This window comes from Triturus cristatus, chromosome 1_2, assembly GCF_964204655.1.
Source record: "Triturus cristatus chromosome 1_2, aTriCri1.1, whole genome shotgun sequence".
Classification (NCBI taxonomy): Eukaryota; Metazoa; Chordata; class Amphibia; order Caudata; family Salamandridae; genus Triturus; species Triturus cristatus.
This window is the reverse complement of record NC_140580.1, coordinates 1,050,794,699-1,050,817,861: the sequence shown is the minus strand read 5'-3', so window position 1 is coordinate 1,050,817,861 and position 23,163 is coordinate 1,050,794,699. Positions and strand designations below refer to the sequence as shown.

The window sequence follows — 23,163 nt, the reverse complement described above, 5'->3', positions numbered from 1 at the left end:
GCTTGCTGAGGATCCTGGAGAGGGTAGTCCCCCTCCGCACAGCGGCCGCGTTTAGGATGGCGGCAGCGGGAGGGAGACAGACGGTGGCCTCGAGACAGCACCCAGGGAAACGGACAGGTAAAAAGAATTATCGCCTCCACAACAGGGTCAGAATGTCGCCCGCTCTGCCAGTGGCACACGATACTTTTGAGCGCCTCCAGGCGCGAAAGTACAGTGGGCGGGTTCAGGTTCCGCTTCCCGTCTGCTTGCTGAGGATCCTGGGAAGGGTAGTCCCCCTCCGCACAGCGGCCGCGTTTAGGATGGCGGCAGCGGGAGGGAGACAGACGGTGGCCTCGAGACAGCACCCAGGGAAACGGACAGGTAAAAAGAATTATCGCCTCCACAACAGGGTCAGAATGTGGCGAGGAGTCTCACGATCGTGGCTGTCCACCTTCCAGGGACCTTGAACGTGCAAGCAGATGCTCTCAGCAGAGACTTCGTAGAAGCGCACGATTAGGTGCGCAAAGTCGCTCAGGACATTTTTCAGCATTGGGGAGTGCCAGACATCGACCTGTTCGCAGACGCAGCAAATACAAAATGCCCCATCTTCGCGTCCAGGTTCCCACAATAAGGATCACGGGGGAATGCACTTTTGATCAAATGGTCGCAGACATTGCTGTACGCTTTTCCACCGCTCCCTCTGATCCCGGCGGTCATACAGAAATTTTACAGGACCAACACCAGAATGATCCTGATAGCTCCGAAGTGGCCGCGCCAGTGGTGGTATCCGGATCTTCTACAACTGTCCGAGGCCCCCCACACTGGAGGCTGCCCTGCCGCCCGGACCTGCTGACCAAGAACGAAGGGAGAGTATTTCATCCCAACCTCTCGTCCCTGCGTTTGACAGCATGGCTCCTGAGGTCATCCAGTACGGGCACTTAGACCTCTCGGCGGACTGTATGAGTATTCTCAAGGAAGCAAAGAGGCCCTCCACCAGGAAATCTTATGCTTTCAAGTGGAAGAGATTTTACCTGTGGTGTAAAGACAACGCTTATGATCCGATCAAGGGTCAGGAGCAAGTGATCCTTCCTTACTTGTTATACATGGCTAAGTCCGGCCTACAATATTCCTCCATCAGGGTTCACCTGGCTGCGATTACGGCATACAGGAAGTCTCCGAACCAGGGGTCATTCTTTCAAATGCCAGTGGTCAAGGACTTTCTGGAGGGATTCAGGAAGGTTTATCCCCCAGTGAGATCTCCTTCTCCACCTTGGGAACTTAACATTGTTCGTACTAAACTGATAGGTGCTCCTTTCGAGCCGATTCATAAAGCATCTTTGCAGCATTTGACCTGGAAGGTTGCTTTTTTAGTAGCCATCACATCAGCCCGCAGGGTGAGCAAGATTCAGGCGCTCTGCTGTAAGGAGCCTTATACTGTGTTCCATGCCAATAGGGTGGTATTACGTACACATCCAAGCTTCCTTCCTAAGGTGGTCTCGGATTTTCCCATCAATCGGGTTATTACTCTTCCCACCTTCTTTCCTAAACCTTTTACTCCCCCTGAGAGATCTTTACACTCTTTAGATCTCCGGAGAGTATTGAAGTTTTACCTTGCCAAAGCTCACACACTTAGGAAATCTGACCAGCTCTTTATCAACTACGGTTCCACTAACAACGGTCTATCTGCATCTAAAAGATCCATTTCTCAATGGATTGTCTCTTGTATAGCTTTATCCTACCAATTAGCTAACAAGACTTTACAAGGCAAACCTAAAGCACACTCTACCAGAGGGAAAGCTTCTACCACAGCTCTCCTTAGCAATGTTCCTATGTCTGAAATCTGTAATGTGCATACCTTCACACGCCATTACTGACTAGCTTCTGGTGCACAGGCCGATGCCCAGGTTGGGCAGGCCTCTTTGAGTAATTTGTGTGCATGATTGCAATTTGAATGTAATGTTTTTTCTTGTTCTGTATACTCTGTTGCTCGTCCGCGAGGTAGTGGGTATGGGCTTGCTACTCTATTCACAGATTATGACTATTGATGAGCATCCCCTGGATGAGGATTAGTTACCTACCTGTAATCCTAGTTCTCATCCAGGTGTATACTCATCATAGTCATAAACGACCCTCCCTCCTCCCCGGACGAGCATTTCTGGAGTGGTTCTGTATTAATTGCTTCCTCTACTCAGGTGTTTCTACACAATGCACCGTCAAAAGGAACTGACCTAACTGTCACCTGTGGTGCATGATGGGAGCAGAGGGTCTCCTGGCAGGTCTTAAAGGCAGGGTGACCTGACCTTTGGAAGCCTTAAAGGCAAGGTGTCAGTTTCTTTGTTTCATTACTGCTCTGCTATGCAGCCTACAGGCAACTGCCTGCAATTACAAGTTTTTCTTAGGGCAATAAAGGATTGTTGTATGACAACTTTTTAGTGCATGTCCTCTTTTCCTTATGGGTTACGAGGATATTTTTCTTACATTGCAAACCTATGTAATTGCGGCATTTTTGCCATGTTGGAAACATTTTAGGCAGCATGTATATGTTTTCACATATGTATATATATATATAAATATATATTACATTACATTCGCTTGTCGTTCCTCACGAATGTAATGAGCAAATAAGTGAGGAACGACAAGCGAATGTAATGAGCAAATAAATCACCTGTGATTGACGAGCTTTCGCGTGGGACGTTGTTTTTCTTGTTCGCCGCCAGGAGGTACAGGAAGATTTGTGATATTGATTCACGGAAGTCCGGTTGCTTCCGCTGCAACGGTTTCCCCCCCCCCCCCCCCCCCCCCCCCCGCTAGTTGGTGGCAGCCCTCAATCGAACTGCTGCAAAAGGATCCGAAAAAATATATAAATAGATATATATATCTATTTTCTATATGCTCCGGGATCCCGCACGTGGGCGAGGATTATTCACAGATTATGACTATGATGAGTATACCCCTGGATGAGAACTAGGATTTCAGGTAAGTAACTAATCCTTACTCGATACAGTGCATTGAGAACCTAGATGAGCCCAGGATGTGCCTGCATTAAGGTAGAAAAATGCATTTTCTGCAGTCAAAGAGCACACACCTGATAAGGATAACACAAACGTGCGTTTCATCCAATTGTTCCATTTGTGTTGAGTTTCTACTGCTACTGCCACACTGAAATGCGAAAGATCTATGTAGCAGTTTTCCTACATGAAGACCAGAGCTATGCCTATGACTTTTTTGTCACAGGACAGAGTGCTAAGAAGAAGACAGTCTGGAGAAATAGTTGAAATAGTTGGCAGACAAAAGCGTGAGAAGAAAGATGCAAATCACAATGAGCATACGCGACAGTTATATATAAATTAGGTGCTCCCGTCTAAGGTATTACATATGTAATGGGAACCTGGGTGTCTATATTGTCTCAGAGAGGTCAGGACCCAAGAATTACCAAACATTGTAAGGCAAGACCTCAGATGTCAGACTTGTTGACATAACCTACGTCTTATACCTATACACACTGGTTGGCTGTATTTTGTAGTGGTTTTCTCCCAGGTGTGAGGTTTTGCAATGGCACACCAACAGCAATATGTATGTGACAAGTAGAGAGACCATTTCTTGTTTTGCATGTTTTATGTTGTGTTGTCTCAATTTTAATTTATAGGAGGAGCCTAAGATTTTTAAAATCTACACTCTGGATCCCATCCTTTTTGCCCAGAAAAAAAAACCACTCCCTTTAAACTCAAGCAGCCCATTCGTCACTAGAAACATGTCTGGGTAATGTGGTGGGCCGATGATGAAACATGACATCCGAAGTGGTATGTAAGGTCTTGCCTTACGATTTATTGAAATTCTTGGTTCCTGACCTCTCAAAGACAACACAAATATCAAAGTACCCATAACGTAGGCAATACCTTTAGTGAGACCTTCTAATTTATATATTCTTGTCACATATGTACATTGTGATTTGGATTGTGGTTAAGTAGGGTACATACTGCGATGGACCACGCTCACTCTTGTTCCCTCGACCTCTACACACTTGGTGGTAGTATGGTTTAATGTGAAGTAAATGACCAGGGTGAATGAAAAATGAAGGAGAAATAGATGGGCAAGGAGGAAGTGATGCAATAGTTAAAAAGGAAGGACAGGAGCAAGGATTATGGGCAAACACAATGAAAGATCCAGGTAACAAGCAGGCATGGGACATGTCAGTGAAAGGAGACTAGTATGGAATAGGATGAAACCAACAAAAGGTATTTGTAAGACACTTGCAATAAGTCTAACCACTGGGATAGCATTCCAAACAATTATTCTTTTGCCCACCATACCACCTCAGATTAAACCCATTCATATTCAAATCAGTCTTGACCCTCATCCAAAAGAAACAGTCCAGCCCGAACTACCAATCCGAGTCCTCTTTGAACCAGAACAAAAGCAACCCAAGACTGATGTTGCCCTTATTGGGGCTTCCCAGTTGGGTGTAGCTTGGTTTCAGGGGCACAGTGTCTGGGCATAACCTTGACCACTTAGGGCGTTGCACTCTGATCTGGGCAAAAGAACGATGGGTCCGAATGCTACCCCCAGCAGTTGCCGGTGGTTAGACTTACTGCAAGCATTCTCCCATCACCTTTTTTGTGTTGAATGTAACGCCCTAGGTGGCCACAGGTATGGCCAGATGGCGGTCCCGATATTTAATGTCATGCATCAGTGTGCTGCAACAGAATCGTAAATCATTTGATATGATTGTGTTAGATATAGGAGGGATACTAATGTACTGTATTGTATTTTAGATTCTTAAAAAAGAAAAAATCAACTGATATGTGATGTGTGAGAGTTTAAATAAATATACTAATTGTTATCGGGTTATATTGATTTTGTCAAATACTGTTGGTTTTTATCATAACCCTGATTTTTCTTTTAAGAATTGAATATGTTCATTGGATGTATTGCGAGAAGTATTTATTGGTTTGATTTCCCCACTCCTTCATTCTAAGATGGGTAACTCTTGTGTTATCAGTTCGTGGCATTGAGTAATCCCTATCAGGCTGCTATAGGGTAGGAAGAAAATACAGACATATGCCTGAACATGGTGGCATATTAATGAGGCAGTCCTGCTACAAAACGTGTCCTCTATGCAAATAAGAAGCACACCTCTCTTAACATCTCATCAGCACACTTTCCCTGCCCTTTCTACTCATAAAACCAGAACGTGGGAGCCAAGACGAGGGTGATTTATTGGTCATAGATCATTAAAGGAGATCCCTGAAAAGGGATTTGACATTGTTTGATGGAAAGGGCTATATTTTCTTCCCAGGGATTCTATGTAAAGCAGTTTGGTTTCGTAGAATCTAAGCTTGAAATTGTAATTTCTCTAGAATTGTATCTTTCATAGATTCACATACTTGAATCATTCTCCATCGTCGAAGTGGGAGTCCCTCTGCATAATTACAAAGCAGTAGTGTTCAATACATAGCCTATAAAAGCTAGAAAACATTTACTTCATTAACTTATCCACAAAACAAGCCTCAGCCAATCGGGCAACAGCACCCTCTAGAACACTCCTATAGGAATGTGTCAATATTTGCATGTTTACTCCCCACATGATGCACTTAGACTTGGTGTGCCCTGGGTCCCTACCAATCCGGTTCCCAGGGCCTGTGTTCTTTCCCAAAGCTGTACCTTTGTACCCACAATTGGCACATCTCTGGCCACAGGTAAGGCCCTTGTAAAAGGTACCATGGGTACCAAGGGCGCTGTGTCCAGGGAAGGCCTCTAAGGACTGCAGCCCCTATTATGCCACCCTTAGAGGGCCTGTACCTTAACACCCACACACTGCCTTTGCAGGCTGCGTGTTTTGGTGCAGAGAGAAGTGAAGAGTCGGCATGGCACACATGCCTGCAACCCACTGTCTGGGGCCTTGGTAAGTTACTCTTCTAGCAGGGTACACTATCCCCCATGGTGAGGGTTCAGTGTCTTAAGTCCATTCTCAGTCATTGTAAGTGTAGTTAAGCCCTAAAGAGTATATGGTCTGGGAGTTGGTCATTACGAACGCCACAGCTCAATAATGACTTTACTAAAACCTGGGAAGTTTGGTAGCAAACGTCTCAGCACAGTAAACCTACACTGATGCTAGTGTGGGATTTAAAATGCCCACACAGGGCATCTTAGAGATTCCCCCTAAAAAAAGACCAGTCCTGGTGTGGGCTCTGAATAGCTGCCAGGCACTTGCCACCATCAGACAGATTTTTGGACCCCTAGATAGAGAGCCTCCGCTCTCTGGGTCCAGAAACAAAGTCCATCCTGGGCAGAGGTGTCATGCATCCTCCCCCAGGATGGGCTGGGTCCACAAGAGGGTAAGCTTCAAAGGCCTGCGGCCTTTGGTTAGCTGTCCCTGCCTTTTGCTGCCTTCAGCAGTTGGCTCCCACCAGTTTTGCTCTCCCCCCCACTTTCTCCCCCCCCCCCCCCCCCCCCCCCTGGATGGGATAATCAGTGGGAAAACCGAGCTAGGAGGATAGGTGTGCCCATCTTTGTCAACCCCACCCCTCAGGTGCGGGAGGCAAGGTGAAGTGCACATTTCAGTCCACTCTATCTTGGAGATGAGGGGACTCGGCCAATTAGGAAGAGGCTCATGCCCCCTCCCAGTGGAGGGTAGCATAGTATCCACCCCAAGGAAGGGACCCATTGGTCCCTAACTGCACACACCTTATAATGCCCCGAAATTCAGTATTTAGTGTTTGCCCTGAACCTTGTCTCCTCTAATTCGGGGAAGAAAGAAGGACCGAAGAGCCGTACTGACCCAGGAAGAAGCGGACACCTACTGCTTTGGGACCAACCCTACCGGCCTGTCCCTACTTTAACCTGCCTACAGCGAGAACCCCAACTTGTCCAGCAGCCTCCCCAGAGCCCGGAGGACCTTCCCTGAACTCATCTAATATGTCATCTCATGGGAGACAGCATGAGTACCAGATTTGCTCAACAAAGACTCGCCCACAAAATCTGGATCCAGGTGGCTCTGCAATTTTTCACCACTCTGCACCAGATGCCCCAACACCGGAGCTGATAAGAAAAACCCAATGATGCAAGACTCCGCCGCCCGCCGGTCCTGGGTGGCCCAACCAATGGTGTCCAGGCATCCCATAAGAACCCACCTCTCCTCTCCAGCTGGTGGTTGTCTTCAGGAAGTCTCCCTGCCTCAGTTCTGAAGCATTTTTGCCGAACTGAAAGTCACCATTAGAATCTCCAGGGTCTCAGATGTTTCCTTAGCACACTGCACACGGCCGCCCCTGTGCTGCTGGTGGTGAAGCTCCTGTGCTGATTGTTGGCCCCTGCAGTGCTGACATTAACCCAGGAGTTTGCTTCCACACCTGAGTGGCCTGCAAAGCAGCCCCTGACCGAAGGCCCCCTTAGCCGCATTGGCTGACGTTGGGCCCATTCACTCTGCACTTGGCTGCCCCAGTGCTGCTGGTGGTGCAATTTGAATGCCTACCTAGACCTTGGGGAACCTTGGTCCTAACCCCCAAAACTCCTACTTGTAAGTTGTTTACCTGAGAACCGTTTATCCTTTTTCTCCCATAGGAGCCAATATTAAGAATTTTGTTCCTTAAAATGTACTGCCGAGTTGAACTTTTGAATGAAAGAAAAAGTAACTAAACAGCAAACCTTCAAAAGTCTGTCTTACCTTGTATTGTGAGATACCTGGTGTGGTATCTAGGCATACCACCAAGTAGTCTATGTAATCCCGAAGTATTCCAAAAGTAATTATTGTGTAATTAAAACTGTTTTTAACCCAGTCCAAATCTGTGACGATTGCAAATTCAACCACAACTGCATTTCCTTGAAAAGTTTTGCATTTGAGAGTATAATTCACTCACCTGTGCAGTCTTGCTAGGTTCTAAAAATAAAACATGGGTATACCTTTTTTATATTTACCTAATTAGTCTGGATTCTGTCTCTGAGTGTGTGCCATCAGTTGTGATAGAGTGAATGCAATAAATGCTCAACACACCCTCTGGATAAGCCTAACTGCTCGCCAACTCTACCACAAAGAGAGCTGTGCCTCTGGGGACTCCCTGAACTCTGTGCACATTAAACCTTACTTTGTTATAGTATATATAGAGCCAGCTTCCTACAACTCCCTACAGAGGCTCAGGCTTCACTCCATCACATTTCCAACTGCACTTTGTGTGATGGGAGTCTCCCTTAGCTCTGAACAGTTTCTTACCAGTTTTCTCTTTTATAGAAGTTTATTCATCATAAAAACCAGTTCCCCCCTGCACCTGCCTAGATCTGATTGCTGTCAGAATCAACAAAGAAAGGACTTTTCAGAAGACCCACATAAGGAGTGCATTTATTGTCTATATCCTTCGCACAAGGTAAACGATTGCAAAAAGGATGTACCTTTTCTTCTAAGGCACTGAAGGATAGAGAGAGGAGGAATTTAATGTGGCTCCAAAAACTGAAAGCTAAAGAGGCTTCAATTTCTGACCAAAAAAGGCATAAAAAAACACCTATCATGATTTTCCAAGAGAGCATTGAATATTAGGAGAGCACTCTCACAAATACAAAAAAGGAGATCTCCTTGGATAAAATAAGCCTACTACTCTCTCACCTAGAATGGCATTACAATGAAAGAAGGCCTCCTCAGTGCGTCAACACAAAAATCCGTCTTAGTGGTAACTGGCACATCAACCTCAAAATTGTTAACAATAACGTCATCGACATCAACACCAATGTCCGCATCGACACTGAAAACAAGGACATCCACACTGATGACGATAACTACGTCGCCGACAAGGACACCTTCGACATTAGCACTGTCGATGACGAAACCATCAATGATGCCGTCGGCGATGGGAAACAGGATTTAGCTGACAATATGGATTACAGTTGGATTGTCGATAACACTGTCGACAAGAGAAAGAATACAATCTGACACTTTAAAGCCTGAACATACCTCCTTAAGTAAAGTTGCTCCTCTCCCCCTAACCCACTTAACTAGATTAGGAGGATTCAGTCGACGATGGACGATTGGGAATGGCACATAATCCTTCCGAACTGAATGTTAAATATCAGGCGGAAGATAAAGATGAACACTATAAATTCAGGACCACAGCAATATATAGAGAAACCTCCTCACTATATAGACTAATGCCAACATTATGGTCACCATCAGCTTTAAGAGGGCGTGTTTCAGGTGCCAATAACTTTAGTAAACAACCTCCAAGGTATGTTGCAGGTTTAGTACAGGAGGTTCCAGGCCTACAAAGGCTGCATCTCCATCACAGCCAGTGAGAATACCACAATCCACTCAAGTACAAAGCCTCACTCTGTGCATACCTAAAGAACACCAACTTTAAACATTTCAGTGTCACCTACAGGAGAGAGTACCCTTGAATGAGGGTAGAGAAGGGGAAATCCCTGAAAATCAATCTACATCCAGTGAATAGGATGATTACCTAATTCCAGCACCATCTCCGCCGGCACCACAACTGGCGGATTCTCTACCGAATGGCATCGGAGGATTACATAATTTGATGAAAAGAGCTGCGAAGAGGTTTCAATTACCACTGACTATCAAACAATCCGATTGTTTATTACATACAACTTAGGAATCCTGCTAAAAATTCAGTCAAGGCAATCCCTATTGTAGATTTTATTTGGGAGAAAGATGTTAAAATAAGAACCCATTTGCAGTCTCAGCGTTTTTATCTAGACTAGATAAAAAATTTAAAGCACCAGAAAACTCACCGGCATGCATGATTGGTCATCCAAAGCCAGATTCTGTAGTAAGACAAACAGCTCAACGTCACTCTAAGAATCTGTCCACACCATTTTCAACATCCCCTCATAGAGAAGGCCGGTGCTTGAATGACCTAGGGAAACGATTTTCTGCTTTGGCTGCAACTACTGTTTGAGCCACCAATTCATTAGCTATTCTTGGCCGATATGACAGGCAAATATGGTCAGACATCGCTGCATACATAGATCCCTTGCCCAAAGATGGAAGAGGAGAAGCAGAAAAGATCCTACAAGAAGGGGAAAGAACTTCCTCAGAAATGATACTGTGCCGTGGATATCGCATCAACAGGTTTTCGCCAGCTTGCGGGAACTGCTGGTCTCTGAAAGCAAGGATGTTTGAAAGCCGCATATTTCCGACTAGAATTCCAGATTAGATTCTTGGACATGCCATATGATGGGGAAGCAGTGTTTGGCAAGCGTGTGAACAATGCTGTACAGGCGTTTAATGCAGGCACAGATGATGCAAAATCTTTAGGTACTTTGCAGATGAGAATTTCTTTTTCGAAGACGGTTATTTTCATATAGAGAGGTATATCAGTCATATAGATATCAGCACTTTCAACAGCAGTATCGACCTTCATGTCCTTAATAACAATTTAGACAACCACCAACAGCAGCTTGTAACAAGCTGATAGAAGGAAGCAAACTTCTTAAAGAAGGGACACTGGTAGAAAACAGTGACAAATTGATGGTGCCGGTTGCACCCTCTCTATCCCACCAACCAGTTTAGATCCAAAAATTTGAGATTATGGCCCAATCACCTACATTCCCTTGAGCTGCTGAGCTGACAAGCTTATGTTCATGCATCTGCACCCAGTACGTGGCACAGAGACCAGAGAGGACTTTGGGCAGCATTTCCAGCACCCCCGAAATGAGTTGTGGGTCTCTAATGATGAAGGAATAAATCCAGAAACACTTGTCTAGAGCTACACAGCACAGGCTGCACCAACAAGGGTAAACAATGAAATACAACTAACGAAGTAAAGTGTTATTATGCACTGCATTTACCATGATGCATTGGGGCGAGTTGAGTGCTGGGATGTGAAGCAGTGTGCTCCCACCCTCCTTCTCTTCTAGAGGGATGTTGCCTGATTGGCTAAAGTTTGGTTCTTAATAAATGATGTGGTTGAGTTAATGAAGTGAATCTTTTCTAGCTATTATAGGCTATGTATTGAACTGTACTGCTTTCTAATTATACTGTGGGGCTCCCACTTAGACAGTGGGTAATGATTCAGGCATGTAACTCTATGAAAGATGCCAATACTGGAGAACTACAGTTAAAGATAAATAACTTGTTTCCTCGGTTAGCTTGTCAAAATTACACAGACGTTTGCTATATGTGTTTTCTTATAACAAAAGCATACTGTTCTTTTCTTTTTCTAGGTTATGGGGCACCATATGGATACAGCGCTGCAGCACCAGCCTTTGGTATGAAGTGCATTAGTCAAAATGTTATTTATTCTTGGATGATGGTATTTTTAAACCTATATGTTATGAAGTGTAGAGGAAAGCCCGATACTTCTATTTTAACAGACCATTTCTTTGACCCTCCTTGAGTCATTCAAGAAAAACATGCTTTCTTCAATCCCCTCTTCTGATCACTAAGGACTTCTTCATCCTTTTTTTTAATTTTTTTATTTATTTTTATTGACATTTTCAAAAACAACAAAATTACCAAACAGTACAACCAGCCGGCATAGAAATCCATATAGGAGCTCAGAAAGAGGATCACAATTGCACAAAAATGCATACAATTGCACAAAAATGCATAGCAAACAGAAGCGAGTGTCCCAGCAGCCCACCCCCATCATAGAAATCAACATGCGACCTTCACCCAGATGATATCGTAGAAGACCAAATGTGACCGCAATAAGAATGAACTTCATTTCACAGCCCGGTTAGGTTAAAAAAAGAAACAATCCAACCCTGAAATGTCCTCCCTATCTGGTCCCCAAGGACTATCCCTCAGGTGTGGGGCCATCTGTCGTTGCTGAAACAGGACCAGCACCTGACAGTGTCGCAGTCGTGGCCTCCCCTTCAGTCGACTCCTGCTGCCTTTGGAGCCATGCCAAAAAAGGCTCCCATATATCACAGGGTATTGAAGACATTGGCATCAGTTCCCAGAACACTCCCAAATGTGTGTGCCCATACGTGACGTCTCGAACCCAATTCCTAATGTCAGGCACCCGTCTTCTGCCACAGTGAATCGCAACCTGCCGTTTTGCAAACAACAACAAAAGGGCATGCAGCTTACGCAGTTTAGGTGGTGTGTCTTTAACATATCCCAAGAGTCCCAAAGCAGGGGAGGGGGCTAACGAGACATTCAGGATAGAATTTATGGAGTCAAAAACCAACGCCCGATAACTAGCAATCCTAGGGCAGTCCCATGCTATATAGAAAAAAAGCAGCTGAACTGCGTCCGCACCGCCAGCAGTTGTCAGTGTCACGTAAACCCATGCGATAGAGGCTGACTGGTGTTCTATAAAGCCGATGCAAATACTTAAAATGTATCAGCCTCAATTTGTAGTTGGGGATAGTTCAGTCAGCTGCCCACACAGAAACTCCATTGTGCATCCGTCAGAGATGCCTCAAGATCTACATTCCAGTTATTGAGTAACGGGGGAACTACTAATGGGGCAGTGTCTTGCATGCGTGTATATAGTCGCGTAATGAGTTTACATGGGGATGGAGTTTTCAAAAGTTTTCCAAAGCAGGTAACTGCGGTGGCGTCCTTGGAAAGCTGTCCCATAAGGTCTGACATGCTGCGTGCACCCTGTGGTACAAAAAGAGCTCTGCAAATGTCACCGGCCTGCCCTCAGATGCCACGGGGGGAGTTCTGAACTCGTCCCCAGGATATAAATCAGCAAAGGTGTTGATGTTCATTGCCAGAGCCTGCGATTTGCTAACACTGTCCTGCATGCAAGGCAGCATTGGATTGTGCCTCAAAGGAATCGAAGGAGCAAACAGCACCGGTATACGTGCACGCCTGCGCAGCTCCTCCCACGCCCAACACAGCGTACCCGCAGAGTCAATGTCTCCCCGAGGGCGGCATGCTTTCTGATATAGTGCCACATTAAGCGGGATGGGGGCCACCGCAGCCGTCTCCACCGCCACGTGCGGCTGAAAGGGGGTGGGGTGTACCCAGAAATGCAAAAAGTGTGCCTGCGCACATAGCACATATAACTGCATGTCCGGCGCGCCCAGACCACCCTGCCGCAGCGGGAGGGTCAACAGGTCCCAGGAAGCTCTAGCTTGTCTGCCTGCCCACGCCAAAGAGATCAGCAAGGATCTCAGAGTCTTGAAGAACTGCCGAGTGAGGGGGATCGGGATGTTCACAAAGAGGTACAGGAATTTGGGTAATATTACCATTTTGGCCAAAGCAATCCTGCCAGCAAGCGAAAGGGGCAGTTTAGACCAAACGTTGACCTTATCTTCCAACCATGTAACCGCTCAACCATAGTTTAATCTCCACACCTCCTGCGTGTCCCGACTTATCCAGATCCCTAGATATTTAACCTCATCCGCCTCCCACTTAACGGGGAATTCCGATGTCACGGGTGGGGTGCTGTCCGTCAATGGAAAAACCACCGATTTGGCCCAGTTAATAAAAACACCAGACAATCCCCCAAAACGGATGAATTCCCTCAAGAGGTGATTAAGATTCTCCTCTGGATTAATAATATAAAGAGTAACATCATCTGCATAGAGTAAAATGAGCAAGCTTCTAGAGCTGAATCCAATGCCCCTTGCGGTATGAGGTTGTCGGATGCGGGCCGCCAGCGGCTCCATCGCAATTGCGAAGAGCAAGGGGGACAGTGGGCATCCCTGTCTCGTACCCCGCGAAATTGGAAAGGGATCAGAAAGCACTCCATTTACCTGTATGCGTGCGCTAGGTAGTGCATACAGCAGCCGTATGCTTTGTATAAACAGCGGGTTAGATCCCATCCTACCCAGAATCGCGAATAGATACGGCCATTCAAGCGTATTGAACGCCTTAGTGGCATCTAAGAACACAACCGCAGCGCTCACGTCGGGGTGTAAATATGGCAGCACTGAGAAAACGGTCCTCAAATTGTGGGAAGTGGACCTCCCCGGGATGAATCCCGATTGGTCAGGAAGGGCCACCATTGGCAGCAGAGGCTGCAAGCGATTGGCAACAAGCTTAGCCAGGATCTTGACATCCACATTTATCATGGACAATGGCCGGTAGGAATCCAAGTCCTCCTCTGGCTTCCCGGGCTTAAGAAGAGTAATAATAATTGCCTCCCTCATAGATGGGGCAATATCCCTCCCTCCAATGCCTCCCGTAGGCCGCCAGTAGTCTGGGTGCTAATTCGTCAACATAAGCTTTATAAAAGGCGGTGGTCAGCCCGTCCGGTCCCGGGGCCTTACCCTGGGGCAAGCTTTTTATCACTTGTGCTACATCTGCCACTGTATACGGGAGGTCCATATACGCTCTATGATTATTATTGAACCAAACTAGGGCCACGGACTCTAAGAATTCCTGCAGCTCTTCAGTAAGTATACCCTGTTTTGTAGTATATAAGCTAGTGTAGTACACCGAGAACTCAGTTAAGACTTTGTCTGGGCCTCGAATAAGTGTTCCCCCCGGGGTCCGGACAGCATGGATGAACGTGGCAGATCTAGACGGTCTAAGCAGCCCAGCTAATGTGCGTCCTGGTCTATCGCCTTCCCCATACCTGCGCGCCTCCGCATATTTCCCCAAAAACTTCACTCCTCTTTGTGCTTCTTCCGCAAATTCCAGCAGTTTATCTTTCAGAATTTTCGTGATGCCAGGTTCGTTCGTGGAGTAATATTGTTCCTCAAGCTGCCTGATTTGGGACTCCAGGGCTATCAACGTGCCTCGGAGAGCCTTCAGCACTCCCGCCTGGCGAGCAATGCATTGGCCCCTGATTACCACTTTGAATGCCTCCCAAAGAGAGGCTTCAGTCTGAACTGAGCCCACATTGGTAGCAAAATAGTCAACAATGTCCGCCCTAATTTCTTCCTTAAAGGCGGAATCCAACAGGGTGTGTGGTGGTAGGCGCCACTAAATGCCCGAGGACGTGACCCGGGGAGGGATAGCCGCAGTAAACAAGGGGCATGATCAGATAATGTACGCGGTAAGTGGGAGACCGCCAAAGTCCATGCAGCCACATCCCTAGAGACCAGCCAATAGTCCAAACGGGACCAGGCTCCATGGTGGTCGGATATACACGTACCCTCCCGCACCAGGGGGTGCCTGTCACGCCAAATATCCACTAACCACCCCTCCGCAACAATGTTCTGTAAAGCGGCAGTAGCCGTCGGGTGTAGCGTGCGAGCCGCGCCCTTCCTATCCATAGCGTCGTTCAGGATTGCATTATAGTCCCCGCCCCACTGTATGGTGTCGCAGCCAGTCATGACAGTTCTGGATTATGTCCTGAAAAAATTCAGGAGAATCAGTGTTTGGACCATAGATGGCCACCAATACCAATGAGATCCCTCCTAACACCCCGTGTAGTATAACAAACCGTCCCTCGGGATCCTTGTGCACCCTGCCCTCCCGCCAGTTCAACCCCTTCCTCACCAACACCGCCACCCCTGTAGCATAGTTGGAATAAATAGCTGAATACACATGCCCCCACCTGCTATGTTGCAACCTCTGCGATGTTGCGACATTTAAATGTGTCTCTTGCACTAAGCAGATGTCAATATTATGTCTAGATAGGTAGGCATGCACAAGTCTAGCTTTCCTGTCATCATTCAACCCTCTGATGTTCCACGTTAAAAAATGTAGGGCTACATCGTGTGTTCAACAATGCGGAACCAGTTATTGCGGTGGGAAACACCAGGACACAGTAACACCATGACATAGGCTGTGAGTGCGACCCAGAGTCCTGAAATCTTACCGCCATTAAAAGAAATAAAAACCCCTACCCTCCACCCACTCCAACCCCCCAATCAGGTTGTAGAAGACCCCCCCCCCCCCCGCCAGAACAGCCAAAGGCATAACAATCGTGTATATGAAAACTGGGAACTCCCCATGGGGTCGTGGTGGCTTCGGCAGTTTTCCCCGTTCGCACAGGGTGGCTGGGAGTACTGCAGCATGCATTACAGGCCCATCCCAACGACCCCAATTTACTTGAATGCCAAAGAGCTATGTATACTAGAGCCCAGTTCAGGGTGTACATAGATTACCACTCGTATGGGCACCTCTAGGTCTAAGACTGAAGATGCTGAGGGACAAGAACAGTTAAATCAGTCATTATCACTGAGACGGCCAGAACCAGACGCCCCTGCTCCACGTGAGTCTCTAGCCGCCTTCCCACCAACATGTTTTGCAAACTTCAAGGCAGATTTCGCATCAGTAAAGTAGTGCGCAGTTCCGTCGTGGGAGACTTTCAATTTGGCAGGGTAAAGCAAAGAGTAGGGAATTTGCGCCTGTAGAAGGATGCGCTTGGCCGACAGGAACTCCCGCCTCGCCGCCTGCACCGCCGGCGTGAAGTCCGGATAAAATGAGATGGTGTTACCTCCATGTGTCACCTGCCCCTTTTCCCTCGCCATACGTGGAATGGTGTCTCGATCCTGGTAGTTAAGAAGCTTGGCCAAAATCGGCCGAGGCGGCGCCCCCACTGGAGGCTTAGGGCCCAAGGATCTGTGCGCTCTTTCAACCGCAAATGCAGGCGATAGATGGGGATCGAACAGGTCTGAGACGAAGGTCTCCATTCTGGTCATAGCAGTTGTCTCCGGAATCCCCGTAATGCGCAGGTTGTTCCTGCGCGACCTCGCTTCTAAATCATCATTCTTGGCCCTAATTACCCCCAAAAGTTTGTCCATATGTAACAACTGATCTTTGGTCTCCACCTGAAACTCATGGAAGTCAGTTTGGCAGTTTTCCACGACGTCCAGGTGAGTTTCATGCACTGCCACATGGGTCTTGACGGAGTCCAGCTGCGCAGACAGGTTATCCAGCTTAGAATCAATGGTGCGTAAACTTGAGCGCATTTCCAACATAAGGGTACGGAGGTCCTCCCCTCGATCCTCCACCTGCGAGTTCTGATGTTCAGCTGAATGGGCACCCGAGGGGGACTCAGTTTGGCGTGTGGATCGCTTATCGAAAGTGATCATCGCCTGCTTCACGTCAGGCTTCCCCATGGTGAGGTAGTCAGGCAGCTCAGTATGCTCCACTTGAAAGGGGCGGCACAGGGTATCCAAGCACTCCACTCTACCAGCGCACCCACGTCAACTAGCAGGCAAGGCCGCGCCGCTGTCGTGCGCAACCTTCATCCAGCCCGACCAGCAGCTCACCCCAGCAGTGGCACTGGGCAGCGCGCCCTCGCAGGCAGCTAGCGCTCAAGCAATGAGCGAATAGCAAAGCGGATCCGTGCAAGAAAACAGGAGCAGCGGGGCACGGGGGGGTCAGACCAGCGGCACAAGCGTCTTCATCCACCAGCAGGTACCCCCCGCAGTTCTGCGACCAGCTGCAGCTCTAAGGTGCGCTCATGTATCCAGCAGCCGCCGTCACCAACATCGGGCAGCCTTCCCCAGTCATCCAGGGCAATTAACAGCGGAGGCCTCAAGGGCACCGGTCTCAAATGTCAGCAACCCATGCCATCCGGCAACTCACAGCGGGCCAAGGAGGGACGAGGCAACAAAGCAACACAGGAAGCTCCAGGTAAGTCCACAAGGTGACGGAGGTCTACATCAACACCTTCCAGGGATCCGCGTCAGGGTGGGGGGGGTTCGGGGGGGGGGGGGTAGGGGATCTCCTTGCTTCCCCGCAGTGGTGAGCAAGGGCTCTCAGCCGCACCTCAGGACACCCACATCAGGGGCATCAGTCCACTCGTTAATGATATGTGGCACCCCCCCCCACCCCCCCCCCCCCCCCCCCCCACACGTGCTCGTCAGGGCCACCGCGCGCCCCTCTCTACAGCAGGCAGTTCAAAAATGCAGAACACAGCGACTCACCCCTCCGCGCCGCACACCATCCACGTTGCCGCCGTAGGAATCAGCGGGGGGGAGTGAGCAGGATGCAAAGTAAAGAGCCGCCCGCGACCCGCTCCGGGCGCACAGCAGGCCGGCTCTCGAGAGGGCGTCGGCCTTTCCCTCTTCTCGTCCGCGGCGGCGGGCCGAGCTCTCCCCGTAGGCCACAGAGATCTCCGTCTTCCGGGAACAGCATCCGCCACAGCAGCGCAACGGGGCGTAGACACCAGAGCGGAACGCGGCCTTTGAAACAGACCTCCGCCGCGGGCTCAAGTAGCGGGTCCTCAGCAACGGCTTCGCCTAGGGGGCGGACTCAGCGGCGGCAGGCCGTCTCGGGGCATTCAGGGCAGCAAAGCATGGCATCATTGTTCTTCATCAGTCATCGCCCAGCAAGGTGTGTCGTTCCGAGGCCCAAGAGCACGCTGTAAGGCAGGATAATGATAGGATTACGAACCCAGCCCGCGGAGCACACTCAACGAGCGGCAATTCCGCTGTTCGGCAAACCACGCCCCAAGGACTTCTTCATCCTTGACTGTTTCTCAAGGGCGATTTTAACCTGAACGCAATATTGTGGAAGGAATATGGAACGATTGAGGATTGCGCACATACCTAAAAGGGAGGTTGAGATCAAAGTTGAGCAGAGTAGATTTCTTGATAAGGGTCCATTAGATTAGGAAACCTTAGAAATTCATGATGATGAACTACATGCATTTATACAAAGCACCTAATGTGTTTTATGGAGCATGTCTTCTTTCAGATATGGAACAATTTCAGATTCCCCAATAGCCAATAGGGCACTATGGAAGAGGTCACCACAACATTCATGCAAAAGTAGCAACAGTACGACTCTGGGCTTTCTAGGTACTTTCATAGGCGAGACCCCTGACCTACACTTGTTCGTCGCTAAACTACCATACTTTTGGACTACAGACCTTTGTAGCTAATTCTTGGCAGTACCTAAGCCATACATATTTAACAATATATAATGAAAATTCCAATAAAAATGTTTTCTTGCGACAACAGAATCTGCACAGAATAAGATGGGGTGCCAGAATTCCTGAATTCAATTGCTAGGTGACCAGTACCAGCAGACCCAAATTTAATGGTTTTTGATTGAGACATATTAATTATAAGATTGATGCAAACTACAGGGAGCAGTAGGCATTTCGTTGTCTGTGACGCGAGAAGGCTCACCAAAATATTATGTTCATCCATAGTAAATTTAAGTGTCTCTCACTAGTTTTATAACACATGTTTGATAACGTCCTGCTCTTTGTGCCAGGGGTCACCCAATAAGACAAAGCACAGGAGAGAACATAAACTACTCTTACACTCCTCTTTGGACCAGAATCTTCCTGTAAGAGCTGCTCTTTCACTCTGTTCACAGCCACAGGGTATTTTTTAGCTCGCCAACACCCATTTCAGAAAACAGTCATTTTTTTCTCCAGTATTTCCCCTAGGAATGACCAGTCTACTCTATCAAATGCCTTTTTGCGCCCAGTGAAAGCATTGGCTTCCCATACGGTACTGAACTTCTAAAAGGACGTGAGGGGATTTGATCTGGTGGTTCCAAGTCCTTCCTTTGCCTTATATAAACATCCATGGTAAGATTGTCTACGGTTCACTAAAGTAAGTAAGTAAGTAAATATTTTATTTGTACATGATTAATTAAAATCTTTACAAGTCGAATAAAAAACATTTAAAAGGACAATTAAAAATTGCAAAGAGAATTAACCAAAGGGTATTTAAAAGTTCTCTCTGTCCTGTGCGTTTGCCAAGTTGATTCAGATTAAAGTGTTGCATTGTTAAAATCAACAGTCCTCAAGCTCTCATGTATCTGACTCCGGCCAGTTCAAAGAATTTTACGACCTGACAGTTTAGTTTTGTTTTGCTGGGATTGAAGCAAAGTTTGACTGCCTGTCTGCATGTCCGTATACCATAGGTTTTGAATGAGTCTCGCAGGAATTTGCATCTCAGATCTTTCAGTTTGGGGCAGATGCACACTGCGTGGACAAGGTCTTCCTTTCCTGCTTTACACAGACGGCATTGTGGATCAAGATTTTTCCTTATCCAGGGCGGTAGGTGAGGATATACCGGGATTACGCCCAGACGCATTTTTAAAAATTTCTCTTTCATTCTTAGGTTCATGCCCACATTGAGGTAAGCCTGTGGTTGCATTGGACCATAATCATTAAGGATTACCCAACCATGTGCTTTTTTTGTCAGGGCCTCCTTGTCTTCAGTTTTAGAGATGAGTCTAACTACTTTTTTGGCTGTTTTTTTAAACGTCACATGGTCTGTTGGAATGTCCCATAAGTTGGATAGGCCCAGCACTTCAAGAGAGTCAATTAAATACTTCCTCGCTGATGATTTTTGATGCTGAAGAGTCTCATCCCAGATGTTAGAATTTAGGGAATCATTGTTGGCGTTACGTATCTTGTGCCAGGCAGTGACGTATGCACACCGTCTTTCTAAGGTTTGTTTCGCGATGCCAAATTCCAGTCGTATTTGTGCTGAGGAGACTTGTTTTGGCAAGTTAAAGATGAGCCTGTAAGAGTTTGAGATGATTGTGTCCAGAAGAGTGGCGTCTTTTCCTTGAAGGGGTTCGCTCCCGTAGGTGAGTGTTGGTTGCAGTTTTGCGCGAAGTACTTGGAGAAGTGGATAGAAGGTCAGATCTGGGAGTTTAGTTTTTAAGGATTTTAGGGCAAGGGAGGTTGCCATTCCCTTGCCTCGCAGGGAGTCCAGCTGGGGTTTAAAAGTGATCTTCGAGTCCAGTATTATGCCCAAGTATTTGTAAGTTGTTACGTTTTCCAATCGTTCTCCATTTATATGCCAATTATGTTCCCTTTTCTTTTTGTAGTTTACTGCCATAACCTTAGATTTATTGAAATTTATCTGCAGTGCATTTTTATTTGAAAAATCGTAGATGGTGTTTAGAAGGTGCTGAAGACCAATGGGTGTCTGGCTGATGAGCACCAGGTCGTCTGCATACAGCAGGTTGGATAGTGTGGTCTTCCCTAGCTTTGGTGCATGGCAGTATTTTTTGTCTAGTTCGCCGGGCAGGTCGGCTAGGAAGAGGTTGAATAGCATTGGGGCTAGGACACAGCCTTGTTTGAGGCCCTTTGTTGTTTTTATTGGTTTTGAAAGATGTGTGCCTGCACCAAGTTTCACTTTAATCCAGGTGTCAGAGTGTAGTGCTATCAGTACGTTTAAGAGATGAACAGGTATGCCCCATTTGGTCAGTTTTTGCCATAACATGTTGCGGTCTACATGATCGAACGCTGCAGTATAGTCGATGAAGGAGAGATATAAAGATTTATTGTTATCTCTTGCTGATTCCATCAGTAGAGTCAGGGCCGTGATGTTTGTAATTGTTCCTTGGCCCTGACGGAATCCGGTTTGGGTGTTCGGGATTACCGAGTTTGCGGCGGCCCATGAGGTTAATTCCTCTAGTATGTTCCCTGCAAAGTATTTAGCTTCTACGTCAATTAGTGCTATCAGACGGTAATTTTTTGGGTCTTTTTTGCTCGAATGTTTATGGATTGGACTGATTATTGAACCATGCCATGACTCTGGTAGAAACTGATTAGTTTTTGCGTAGTTGAATAAAGATGTTAACGCGACGCTCCAGAACTCTACGTCGTTTTTGTAAAGCATTGATGGTAAGCCATTGGGTCCAGGGGCTCCTGTTGGTCTTCCTTTCGCTATTTGTCTTCTGATGTCTTCAGTCCCAATCGTCGATGGCTGTGGATCTGAGACTGTTGAGGTGTCGGCGGCATTCTTTAAATCGTTCGCTTTCAAGATGAAAGTGCTGCGTTTGTTGTTTGCTTCTCTTTGGTGGTATCCTGGTACTACCTCCACGTCATCCGTGCTCAACCTCCTTAGCACTTCCTCTTTAGTTGTAGCCTCGCTATTAAAGTGACTGGCTAGATGGTTTATCCATGCTTCTTCTGTGATGTTAGAATCTATGCCACCATGGTCAGGATTTTTTATTTCCTTGATCATTCTCCAGAATTTAGAGCTGTTTTTTTGTTTCGCTTCGTGGAATAGTTTTGCCCACAGTTGATCGTTTTTATTTTTCTGTTTCTCCCATTTCTTCTGTTTTAGTGTTTTTTTAGCTTCCCTCAAGGTTGCCTGCATATCTTTATTGTCCGGGTCTTGCCGTATCTTTCTCAGCGTGTGGTTTATTATTCGTTTTTGGATCTTCATGCCTGGAGAGAGTGATGTTTTATTTAGGTGTCCCTTGCCATACGGAGGCTTCTTTACTGGACCCTTAGATAATTTGTCTGCAACTTTTTGGGTGAAGTTTTGCCATTCTTTTGATGGTGTGTTCAGGCGCTTTACTGTTTGAATGTATAAAGATTTTACGTCGAGACTTATTGTAGTGATGTTGTTGGAGTTACATCGAAGTCGCCTTAGGTTTGATGTTGTGTCTATCTTTGGGCCGGTGTATGGTTCTGTGTTTAATAGTGCTCTTGCTTTTATACAGATTTCTTGGGGGAGGTGGTCACTAAGGTCGTTGACCCCTATCCTAAATGTTGTTATCATTGGGAACATGTTTAAGGATGTAAAGGTGTAGTCGAGATGGGAGGTGTGATTATTGGAATGAAATGTTGGGGCCGGTGGATTGTCGCCAGCAAGTCGCCCGTTAAGTGCCCTTAGGTTGAGGTCTTCTAGCTGTCTCAATAGTTTTTTTGAGTTGGTTGTTGATTTATCTGTTTTAGCCATGCTTTGTCTTGGCACGCCCCACGCGGAGCTGAGTTCTTGCTGAATGTTATTATCGTGGTCTGTGTTGATGAGGAACATATTGAAGTCACCACCGACTATGATCTGGTCGGACTGGTCTTCTTCGGAGATTTTTTGCAGTACTTTTATCAGTTCATTTGCTGCTTTTCGTTTTTGTGTAGGATGAATATAAGTATTTATTATTATAACCTCTTGAGTATGTTGTTGTAGTGTTAGCTGGGTTTTAACCATCAGGATTCCGCTGGGGGGGGATATGTAAAACTCTGTGGGTCTTATTGTTCCTATTGTGGCTATGGATGCCAAGATGGCAAGACCTCCTGATCTGCGTCCAAAGATAGAATTTTTGCTGGCAGGGAGAAAGCATGATGTAAACCCTTGAATTTCGAATGGTTCTTCCTCCCAAGTTTCTTGGAGGAGCAGGAGGTCGAATTGGTTTAGGTACTGCAGGAATTCAGGGTCGTGTCTTTTGCTTGCCAGGCCGTTGATATTCCAAATACAAATTTTTATTTGTTTGACTTTTTCTGTAGTGCTCTCAGTGTTCAGAACCCTTTGTCAATTTGGAATAGCTGTATTAATGGTTCGCTGGATCAATGGCAGCTTTTGGGTGAAGATTGGTGGGTTTTGGTCATTTTGTAGGAGTTCCTGACCATTGACCGTTGTTGCCCCAAGTTTGGAATGTGCTGTCGGCGAGAA

The 23,163-nt window shown here is 46.8% G+C and overlaps 1 protein-coding gene across 7 annotated transcripts in view; it reads left to right on the top strand.

Moving 5' to 3' along the window:
* Window positions 1-23,163, top strand: part of STRBP (spermatid perinuclear RNA binding protein) — a 605,440-nt gene that overhangs the window by 530,002 nt on the left and 52,275 nt on the right. For all 7 annotated transcript variants that reach the window (XM_085612449.1, XM_085612470.1, XM_085612476.1 and 4 more), the window contains one exon: window positions 11,143-11,187. In XM_085612449.1, the coding sequence (XP_085468575.1) occupies window positions 11,143-11,187 (45 nt within the window). The remainder of the gene's footprint in view (window positions 1-11,142; window positions 11,188-23,163) is intronic.